Source organism: Copidosoma floridanum, unplaced genomic scaffold (genome assembly GCF_036245765.1).
Source record: "Copidosoma floridanum isolate Cflo_tuat_1 unplaced genomic scaffold, Cflo_Japanese_pri ptg000013l, whole genome shotgun sequence".
Classification (NCBI taxonomy): domain Eukaryota; kingdom Metazoa; phylum Arthropoda; class Insecta; order Hymenoptera; family Encyrtidae; genus Copidosoma; species Copidosoma floridanum.
The window spans coordinates 38,704,600-38,716,687 of NW_028321890.1; the positions used below are offsets into that span (position 1 = coordinate 38,704,600).

Sequence of the window (12,088 nt, forward strand, 5' to 3'; positions counted from 1 at the left end):
TCATAATTATTATACTCACGGGGGTATCAATATTTATATTTAAGGTGATTGTTGTAAGTTATAACTATGGATAAAAGACAAAAGTGCGCGCATATAGGTAACATTACATATACATATATATATATATATATAAATCCGTAAATGTACACTGCACGCATCATCACCTACCGCATTAACAACGATAGAGAGGAGTAACCGTATACTTGTATACACATCGCAAATTCGCAACCCTTGCGAGAGCGAGCGCGCGAGTCGAAGCAAGTAAGCGCAGCAGGGCGGCCATGGGGGGGCCGCCTTCGCCTCTTTCTGTTTTTTTCATCTCCGTCGGCGAACGATTCCTCCGACGCCAGCCCAGCTGAGCGGATGAGCCGAGGCGGCTCCGCTGTTGCTTCTGGGCCGTTGCTGCTGCTGCTGGTGTTGTTACTATTGTTGCTCCTGGCATTGCAGCTCGAGCCGCTCGAGGCACCCGAGGCTGGACAAATTCTGCAGCAGCAGCACCACCACCACCACCACCATCATCATCATCAGCCACTACCGAGACCACAACAGCAGCTTCAACAACAAAAAATTGTTCCAGCAACGACGCCACCTACGTCAAAGTGGCCACCGTCTCCGCCACCTCCTAGGCATCAGCAGGGCCAACGGCCATCCTTTATCGAACGCAAGCTCCGTGTGCAGCAGCATCATGCGGAATCTGAATCCTCATCTAATAGCCCTCTGCAGATTCGACATGGGCGTTCCCGTGGTCGAGCTAGCAGCAGCAGCAGCAGCAGCAGCAGCAGTAACGAGGATTTGGTGGCCGTACTGGCTGCCGAGACGGACGAGCTACTGCTCTTGCTCGACCATCATCATGCAGAGGCCGAAGCTGCAGGTGTACAAGGAGCCGACGATGGCGAGGATCAGTCGTGGCAGGACGAGGCTGTAGCGGCTGTTGCGACAATAGATACACCTGGCAATTACATCAACAATAATAAGGACAACAACGGTACGTGGACGACGATGACAAAGAACGACCGGGAGGAAAAAACGAGAGGAATGGTGTTGGCCCCGGGACAGGTTGACATAGTCACGCGCTTTTTGCGGATAATTGAAAACCAGCACCTCCTCGGCGAAAATTGCACCGCCGGCACGGACCTGAACCTTGGCGAGGGGGTACGTCTTTTCTACATTTTATTTTTACATATATCATATACTTATACGCAAATGGTGTGTACTTGTTGGGCACTCTTATTCCCACTTTAGGCGGGTTACGCCGGTAATACGTAGTCTTTTTTTTTTTTTTTTTTTTTTTTTTTAACAAACAATATGTTGTAACAAGTATCTCCCACGAGGCGTAAGTGATACGCAAGTAATTGTACACAAGAGAAAATAATTATATAGTTAATAGAGCGAGCGGTGGCTCAGTCGGCTAGATCGTGGATTGGCACGCGGGCGACCGTGGTTCGATTCTCGGCCAGTGCGACTTTTTCGGGCAAGTACCTCTGTGTCTTTCACATGTGCTTTTTCACCACGCAATGCTCCTCGAAGAGGGTTTAGGCGACCTTTTCGCAGCATAATTGCCTAATGTCCCCCTACCCCCCTCCCTTTATAGGAGCCGGACGTAAAGCACTATAATATAAAAAAAAAAAAAAAAATTATCTAGTTACTATTAATAGCTTGATGCATGTTGAACTGCATGTACCTATCGCAAAGAAAATTAATTTGCGGATCTTCTTCATGTTTTACTTACGCTTTTTCATATTATATACTTATTTCCTACTGCATTCCTTTTTTACGTTGACTGAACTCGTGCTGCTTAGGGCAATGGGTAATCATATCATCATCAAGACTTTGGTACATTCGGGCCATGGACAGTTGAATATTTCAATAATATCGTTTCATCATCTCGTCATTACATTGTGAGAAATATGATTTGCATTTCCCAAAAATAACAAAATCTTTTTTATTAACAATTATTTGAAAATGGATCGAATGGCATATCTTTTTTTAATTGTACAGATATTCAATAGTTGAGACAAAAGTTACTATATCCTCATTTGTGACTGCAATTATACGTTGCGTGTAATGCGCCCCAATTTAATTTTTAATAGCGCAATGATAAAAATGATAAGATTTAGATATTGATGATGATTAAATATATTGTACGTTTGATCTGAAAATTGCAAATCGATCGGTTAAAACTATGTATAGTAAGATAAATTTACGACAAGCAGTACAGGCAATAAATTTGTATTTTTTTTTTTTGTCAATCAGGTTGTCGATCAGTACGCTCAGGAGCGCTTTCGGCTCGAGGCCAAGCTCGCCGTTAATCGGGCCAACATGCTTACCCGGCTTTGGAAGTACGCGCCCGAGGTGATGCAGGCCTCGGAGTACCTCCTTCACGCGAGTGTTCTCTCGATGGTCGAGTTTGACGAGGATATATTTGCGGCGGGCAATTGCTACGACAAGCTGCAGTACCGCGAGCGTTGGCTTTATTGTCCGTTCGCGCACCGTCTCCAGAACGAGGAGGGCGTCCTTGTCAAGGACCTTGCCGTCGAGTACAAGTACCTGAGCAATAGCAGCGAGTGGTTTTACATCGCCCGAAAGAATGCCGAGCGCAGGATCGCTAGCTACGATCAATTTAGCCGAGGTTTTCTTACTTGTATACGACTATTACCTAGATTAGTACCATTATTCTTACATTTCAATATCATCACGTACCAATCACCAATTAGGCATACTGCATTATTATTATCGACATCTATATAATTGTTATTGCACTCCCCTTTTCCCTATTCTCCATGTACAATATTGTATATAGGTGTGTTGCTAATGTCGTGTACATTGTCATTATTTATTATTATTATTATTATTATTATTATTATTATTATTATTATCATTATCAAGTACCTTCTTTTTTCTGAATGCTTTTATTTAGGACTTAAGTACATACCTATATTATAAGTAAGTAGAAAATATAATAAAGACTAACATACGTACGTTGGCTGTATGCATGGCTATAATGTATAATATCCAATACGTAAATACTTGTTGCATGTCATTGTAAAAAGTCTTTTATTTTCTTTTTCGACTTTTTCTAACAAATATTATTTAGGCAACACTTTTGCAAATAATAATAAAATTAATCAACTAAGGGGTAACGTGCGTGCGTCGACTTTTTTACCGGCCCAAACGCATACCTATACCACTGATACGATTCACGAGGTGTAGCGTCGATGCCTTTTACTTTTTTATACGCTAAAGTACTTTTATTACTATTATCATTATTTGTATTACTTATATTTGAGTATATCTACGCCCCAACAAATGTATATATGCGTACGTCTATGCGTTAACTATAATTTGTTATTAGCTATTTGCGACGAACGCCTATTTTCAGTTATATATATATATATATATATAATAACCCTATGTTATCGGATACCTTTGTTTGATACGCGTCCTCGTTGTCCCGACAATTTATAATAGCAGTCTGCTCTCAATGCCCATACAAATTGCCTACTTTCAGTTCTATCAATAGGTCTATTATGGCTCTGCTCGCATCACTCATTGTTCCTTTACGTTCAACCGTCTCTCTCCCTCTCTCGTAATCTATTTAAATATTGTAAACGTGTCATTACCGATGCATTTTGCTTCTATTTTTAAATATAAAAAAGTCCATGCACACCATTCGCGCATGTAAAAGAATAAAAATAAATAGCGTTTATCCATTAGCTGAAACAAAAGTCTCATTGTTACTTTTGTGATTTCAAGATTAATATTTCGTCTAACTTTTTCAATAATAGAAGTTGAAAAAAATTTAGAAAACTAGACGAAAACAAAATTACATGACTTTCCGTCTCGCGTTAATAAGTATATAATTATTTTCGATTCGATTTTTATTCGCCATTCATAAGTATTGGGTGCATCGCACGCAACGCTCTATGAATGGTGTTTTATTTTAATTTGCCACCGTTAACAATAACTTGTTAGGAGAGCCTTAAATCAGAAAATGACCTTAACCAAAGTTGTCGGGTTTGAAGGAGGACATTTGAAGTTGACCTTTATTGTGACCTCGACTTTGGGATCTTCAAGGCCACTTTAAGGCCAAATAATTTTTTTTTTTCCTCTCATTTTAATTTGCGTTATTTTTGACCATGGATTCTGGAAAAGCAGAAAATCGTATATTACTGCATATTTTCATAATATAGTGAGTCTGAATTGTTGCTTACACATTGAACGGTTCAACTATAATATACCCGTCAATCTCGCGCAGCTGGCCTAATAGCGAATACTTTGCAAGGTCATAAAGCCGAGGGTGCTCTCTCTCTCTCTCTCTCTTTTGTATAGCGAAGCCACGACCCCATGTCACATCCCAACACGTACTTTATGCGTTATTTGAACAACGTGCTAGTATTCTGTTTTACTAATCACTTGATCGAATAAATATATTATTCAGGATATCATACCTATACTCACAACGAGAGCAGCCACACAAAACGAGTCCAAGATGAGATATTGACGGTGCGATACGAGGATGGTCGCTGGTCGACGCCCTACTACGATTGTGGAGGTGGAAACATTTGGATGTTGACCTATACAGTACCATTTTTTGGTTACGTCAACGATACGTACTTTTTCAAGTAAAACATTTATTTTTCTTGGGCAACTAATATTATACTTGATAATACATATTCCACATGCTTACCTGTAGTAATCATAAGTTTCCGAGATCAACTTATCCACATTTTTTTTTTTTTTTTTTTTTTTTTTTTTTTTCTTTTCTCTTTTATCCCCAGAGGTACAAGCGGTATCGATATAGACCTACGTAGAGTAGATATTGATCAGTGCCCACTGCCTCCAGGATCCATCCAATTAAATATATTTGCAGCGAGCGATAAGTGCAAGAAACGAACGACGGAGGTGAAAAAAATCGTTTCACGAATATTCGTTGCCATTATCACTATTTATATTAATTTACATTGAATGCTGTACCAATTTTACTAATTTTACTGTTTTAATAAGTAACGACATTATTGATCTAGGATGTAGTAAACTCTATTATTTTCAGTGTGTCGCGATTCCTGGCTTAGGATTTCGTAGAGGTAGCTATCGATGTATTTGTAAACGAGGTTTCTACTATCCGGATACAAAGTCACCTAATCGCTTTTATAACGGCACTGTAGTCGAAGAGGAATACGAAAAACTAATGCTCGTAAGTGTCATTGGCACAAAAAAAATTAATTTATAGGTATTATCTATCCTTTAACATTCAATTGCTCTAGGGGTGTTTTAATTAAGAGGAAAAAAAAAAAAAAGAAAAAAAAAAAATTATCTCATAATACAATTTAGGAAAAGGTGCGCATTGAAAAATATACCACCTTGAAAATTATTTTACAAACCATGCAAAGTTTTTTTTGTTTTATTCAAGTTCTATTTAATATAATTCGGAATAAGATAGTTTTCTGAATCAAAAAGTATACACGAAAAAAATGATTTACACTAAACGCAAGAACGTGTTCAAGTCAAGTATGATCTTACCTATATCGAATCATGTAACAAGTTTTCAAAGAATATTTTTTTTATATGCACGAATTCGTAGTCACCTACCCAACATACATACGTACACCGCAATAATGGCATAATGTACACAACAAGATCTTAAAAGATAAAATCATCCTGGTACATACAGCATGGAAAACTTGAATAATTTTATACATTTTAGGGTAAAGTGAGTCGGTACGACAAGGCTGGTGTTTTTGAATGCTTTCCTTGTCCCGAAGGTTGTGATTCCTGTCAAGACTCTTCCCCTTGCGTCGTATCTCTCAATTGGCTCATGAGAACCATTATCCTTATTTTGGAATGTTGCGTCATAGCTTGTCTACCTGCTGTTGCATTATTTACCTGGAAATACGGAAACGTTAAGGTAAACAATCAAACATAACGATTATCGGTTCATACACAGCAAAAGGCATTTTTGTGTTTTCATGCATCAAATACCCTATTTGACCCAATTGTGCCATCTTGTTGTTTGCACAAACACATCTCAGATTGCATGTACTGTACACGATTATTATTTAAACTCAGTTGGAGCGCAAGTACTCATCAACATGCGATACAAGGCTTTTTTTATACCTACTCTACTCAACTCTATGCATTCAGTACGCTTTACAAACATGTTATATCGACGTAAATATGTGAATGTCGAGAGAAAGACAATAAATTATTCATAAATTATTACTTATCACTGCGTACAGGTAGTCCGAGCTGCAAGTCCAGTTTTATTGCGTGTCATTGTTCTTGGAGCTTTTTTCATCTATTGTACTGTAAGTGAATTTCATGTTCATCAGGCACGTGCGGGACGAAATCATTTGGTTGGAAAAAAAATCATACGCTTAAAGGATAAAACAAAACTCAATTCCAACCGAGATAAAAAAAAAAAAATACAAAGCTTTCATTTTCAAATACCGAGAAAACTTTTGTTATTTAAACTAGTACGTTTTTGCGGATACATTTATGAGAAATTTTATTACGCCTAGTATAAATTACTAAGTACATCATATAATAATTTTTTTTATTAACGTGAAAAAAATTTCTCATAATCCGTGCATACATTCGTTTTCCTACAACTTTGGCTTTTCTGATATTGATTTGAATCCATCAGATGTATTATTTCCAACAAGTGCGCTGGTATTTTGTTTGGTCAAAAATGGAACAAGTACTTGAAATTCTTTGAAATCATTTTTGTCTCACACATGCCTTCAAATTATTGATGTTTTACGTGTATATAAAATAATGGATTTAGTGGTTCTGCTGCATTACTCTATATACCATTACAGACGATAGTTATGTACCCTCAGCCAAATATAGTGACGTGTACAGTACGAGTTTGGCTCAGAGAAATTGGCTTCTCATTGACTTATGGTGCATTGATGCTGAAAACGTGGAGGTACATATATATATATGTACATAAGTTATTGTACCCCAGTACTTTTGTTGTTATCTATGGTGTCATTGATATTTTCATCGACTAATTTTAAGCATGACGACTCTTCCATGTTAATGTTATAAATTTTCAAAACTATCGATGATTACAACTATACTATCAACTATATAATGTCTTGTATTGCATGTGTATTAGTAAATTTTGTTTTGGTGAGAAAGTGTATAAGCAGTCGCGTCTTACATGAAAAAACTGATACCTACATGAGTTTTTCTTTATTATTATAGAATATCTGTGATTTTTCGCGTTCGATCTGCCAAAGCTGTCAAGATAACAGACATGAATTTACTCAAACGTCTAGGCATTATCGTTACCATATTTAGCGCATTGTTGGGAATCCGTACTTTAGTTGCGCCACCAGTCGTCATTGTAGCTCGTACGGCGGACGACTTGAAGGCTTATTTGTGTCAAACTGACTGGTGGGATCACAGTTTTACCACGCGTAAGTATATCCATACATTATCAATCAATATTCAAATTTTGCTCGACCATGTGTAATAATTTTTAACTGCCAATCACTTTGCCACTGCTTTAAATTACAGTGGAAGTGATGTTTCTTGTTTGGGGCATTAGATTGTGCATCGTTGTGAGGAAAGCACCATCGGAATTCAATGAAAGTCGTTTTATATCAATGGCAATATACAATGAATTTCTCCTTTCGGTTTTTTTGAATGTATCCATGTAAGAGACGTAATTTTGACCTCATACATGTATTTTTTTTTTTTTTTTTTTTTTTTTTGATGAAAAATAATCTCATTTAATAACATTGGCGTCTCACAGGTTTTTCTTGCAATCATCTGCCAACCCAGATCTACTGTACATCATATTTTTCTGTCACACTCAACTTACCGTCACGCTATTACTCGGATTTATTTTTGGAAGCAAGGTCAGACTCGGTGACTCATTGTGTAATAATAATAAAAAAAAAAAAAAAAAAAAAAAAAAAAAAAAAAAAAAATCACCAACATTGTTACGTTGGCTGCCAACGTAATTTTTCTTTTTCAATTTTAAGGCATACGTTGTATTCAAAGGAGGCGGTAAAGATGATCTAAATGGCAAACTTACCGGCACTACCAGCAAGTTTTTAGGAAAGACTTGTCGAGCACCTGCTACGAGCAATCAAACAAATTCAATCTCCTTGCACCAGGCCAACTTGACCGAAGACAGCGATGGAATGACGGTAATAACTGAGCGAATGTCTATGCGATATTTGAATATTACCCTTCAAGTGATGAATTTTTTTTTTTTTTTTTTTTTTTTTTTTTCCTTCAAATAGGAAGAATTTCGAAGATTATGTACGCAATTAGAGCTACTTAAAGAGAAAAACATGCGGTTAGGTAATCGACACATGATTGAAAAAATCATCGCCATGCAAGAGGCAGCTAATCACGTAGAAACTCAAACTTTTGCGGTTCACCCTATTCCTTGGTCTTTGCAGCAAAATCAAGCGGTAACCGATCCGTCCACACTAAACAGGTACAATTATTTGGCAAAAGACTTATACTTTTACAGCAATCTATGTTTATAAATTTTTATTTGCGTGCTGGTCATTTTAAAGGATAAAGGCAGAGGCATCAAAATGTTCCAATTTTTCGTGCAATGAGCAACGAACCAACACGACCGAGGAATGTTTGGCAGGGAAAATCGCAATAGAGGAAATCCAAATAGAGGTCGTCATGGAAAAAGATAAAAAAACTTTAGTTAAAGAAAAAAAGACCGATGTTAAAGGGGAGGAAAAAGAGGCAGATGCAATATTGGGTAACGAAAAAAACAAAAAATCGCTCGACTTGAAAGAAGAGCTGGATGATCAAATTACTAAAGACAAGAGCAAAAGTAAATCCGGCCACGCAAGAACTCATGCCATTGTCATAAATTTAGACGATAAGACCAGATTTTCCGAAGAGGTGACTGTCTAAATGATTTTCAGGCGATTGTTAAACAATAATAATACAACGTTTTTTTAAATGCGTATCGTGCAAATAATTCAACCATAAAACACCATTATATGATAAATATTCCTTTGTATTTTCCATGTCAAAAGTTTTAAATTTTATCTTAATCTATATAAACTGTGAACGCAGATTTAAGATTTTACAGTTTTAAAAATAATAATATTTCTCCATGTACGCTGGTCAAGAAAGACTTTGCACTTTATTAAAAGTTGAGCCACAGTGAACAGACTCACAGGTGTATTATAAATAACAATTTCATGTAACTTTCCTCAAAATTTTAGGATAGGTTTTGAAAAAAACCGTTAAAAAAAAATCGTTAGCGCTTAAGGTTTTAACATCACTTTGATGGAGAGCAGTCAAGCTCCGTGCCCTCATTTGCATTAAGTTCAAACATAAAGAATTTATACATATATATACACGTGATTTGAAACAAACTTGCACATTTTAATCATGTTTCCCAATTTTTCTATTAATTAGTAGTATATGAAAATTTTTATTTTTTATGTTGCAAAATACCTAAGTAAGAAACTGGGCCAACTTAGCCAAGTATTTCCCTAATTTTTTATAAATTGAGTATTTCACTATTTTTCGAGTACTAGGCAGTTGAACATTTTTGTTGGTCTTTCGCCATATATGTATGTGTAGAGGTGCAAAGCCTTTTTTAATAGGTATTTATAAGTGAACAGGTATCGAGTCCTTACTTGACTATCTCTTTCTTACCATGGTATTTGATAATGTAAAAACAAATGTAATAAAGGTTTATTGCATCGACCAAACAATTATCCATGTCAAATATTTCCAATTTTATGACTTGTAAGAAAACTTTGTTCTGAATCCAGTACCTAACCACCAGTGAAAGGCAGTTTTTCGAAAAACTTATTAAGAGAATGCTGAATGACAAGAACTAATTTTTGACTAATTTTTTAATTCGGTATATAACACAAGCTTATAAAATAATTAAATATTTTTTACTTCAAAAGTTTTTAATGCTTTGCATTACACGTTTAAAATTAAGCTAAAGCGGTCCTAAAAATTGGGAAACACAACAATTCGTAAACATTGATTTTCATGTATATTTAGAAACTCGTTAAAAATTATTGATCAGCATTATTTCAATTGTTGTCGGATTCACGTATGACTTAGAATATCTGCAACAATTTAAGTGCAAATGATTGAAATGTTTTGAATGAAGTATTCTGTAAGTAGAAAAATACATATTCTGTATATAAATTGTAAATAAAGCATAAATACATGTGGATTGATATTGTTTCGTGTAACAAGTATTAAATACGTTAAAGTATTAATCGTGATAAATGTGCATATCGCAAAAAAAACTGACCAATTGTAGGACAAACGTTAATAGAATTACTGGTAGTAGCGCAGTGGTAGTAATAATAATAATAATAATAATAATAATAAGAATAAGAATCAACGTAAATTAAGTGTTTTTTTTTACAACATTTTCCTTTTACTTAGTTTGTACTTTTTTTTTTTTTTTTTTTTTTTTTTTTTATTTCATATTAAATCAGGAATAATCATATTTGCTACAAAATGTAAACATTATTTATTTCAATCCTTGTTATTTTGTGCATTTGAAAGAATAAGAAATACATTTTTTCAAAATCAACAAAATAGTTACTAGCTTTCAATTCAGAAAAAACATTTTACATCAGCTTTCGTCCATCCAAGTCCTCGACAGTAATTCAAATTTTCGCATTAGAACCGGGAAAAAAATCGTCATCGTTGGTTTAAGCTGTTGCATAATCCAATCGAGTGTTGAAGGACAAATCAATACTATCGCCAGAGCACTTACTATCGCTGGTGCAAAGAGCATCAAAGTAATCTAATAAATAACATAAAAAAATAAACAAAATTGAGTCGAATCGTTAGACTATCACTAAATTCAAGTACAGTAAATTATTATAATGATTTTATATAACATGATTTAAATTATTTATTATTCGTTTATACTAGTTGCTTTGTACTAAAATACATTATTTTTCAATATTGCATTGCACGTAATTACTGATTTCGTTTGTTTACATTTCATGTAACCTAACTGTTATCCTAACTCTTCAAACTAACATAATTGCAAAATGTAAGGGATTAAAAATGTACATACGTGCCACATCCATGATACAACTAACCATCCAAGAAGTACTGTACCAGCAGTTTTTACGTATGGAGCAAACTTGAAATTGAATGAATCTTCCAAATAAAGTATTTTTTCTGGAATACGTGACATTAAATGTTCCATTTTATCCGTTGTCAACTAACGGCAAATTTGATCAATTTTATTTAAAAAGTAGTTTTAATTTTTATTGAATGCATACCCGTTTTTTACGGTATGGTGTACGTAGAGTCGTGAAAAAACCAAAATAAGTGTATGCACAGTTTTTTGTTTTATTTTTGTAAAATACTGATTTGGAATCGTCTAAAAAAACAATTGATGGTACAATTTCAAGTTTGAATGTTACAATGGTGGATATAAGTTATTTAGTATTTCGAGAAAAGTACTCAACTATACTGCTTGAAAAATTAAAAATTTTAAACAAGAAAAAACATAACTACGTATTGATCGATACCATGGAGCCATTAACTTTTAAACTTGTAATTACACTTTTATTTATTATTTCAACTATGTTACAATAACCTCTGTTTGTTAAGCATACTTACTTGCTTTAAACTCAGCTGTTTAATCTAGCGTATAATTATGCACACTGTTGAAAATCTGTTTAATTTTCTATTTGAAATTAAACAGGCTACACACGGTTTGTGTAAGTTGCATTTGACACTAATGTTTAGTTATAAATACACAAATCTTGGGTATTTAAACCCTATTCCAACTATTATCAAACACTTACTTTGTGTATATTTATGAATATTACATCAAGTAAAAAAGTTGAATATGATTTATGTGATTTTAACAATTGATTTGTGTAATTAACAAAACAACAAAAAATTTTCAACTGCGATCTACTTTCCTCGAGCTCTATGTGGTATATCAAGATAATATGTTGGGTACTAGAGGGGTGGAAAAAAATATTTTATTACTTAAAAAAGCCTAAGTCTCACAGTTGAAAAAAAATTTTTTTTTTTAAATCACAAAATGTAACTTTCACGATATTTTCATTATTCATCGAGATACAACGAT

At 34.8% G+C, this 12,088-nt stretch overlaps 1 protein-coding gene across 3 annotated transcripts; it reads left to right on the forward strand.

The window, feature by feature from the left end:
• Window positions 1–122: 122 nt before the first annotated feature.
• LOC106646003 (metabotropic glycine receptor-like) lies at window positions 123–10,336 on the forward strand. Of its 3 annotated transcripts, XM_014361992.3 has the most exons (14): window positions 123–1,152; window positions 2,254–2,629; window positions 4,439–4,622; window positions 4,779–4,902; window positions 5,051–5,194; window positions 5,705–5,905; window positions 6,237–6,305; window positions 6,819–6,928; window positions 7,210–7,424; window positions 7,525–7,663; window positions 7,763–7,868; window positions 7,995–8,162; window positions 8,259–8,458; window positions 8,541–10,336. In XM_014361992.3, exons 1-14 carry the CDS (start codon window positions 364–366, stop codon window positions 8,896–8,898), a joined length of 3,183 nt encoding a protein of 1,060 aa, XP_014217478.2. In that variant the 5' UTR covers window positions 123–363; the 3' UTR covers window positions 8,899–10,336. The 3 variants fall into 3 exon arrangements, with proteins under 3 accessions (XP_014217478.2, XP_014217479.2, XP_014217480.2); XM_014361993.3 differs by lacking the exon at window positions 6,237–6,305; XM_014361994.3 differs by lacking the exon at window positions 8,541–10,336 and having other exon boundaries at window positions 8,320–8,429.
• Window positions 10,337–12,088: the final 1,752 nt, after the last annotated feature.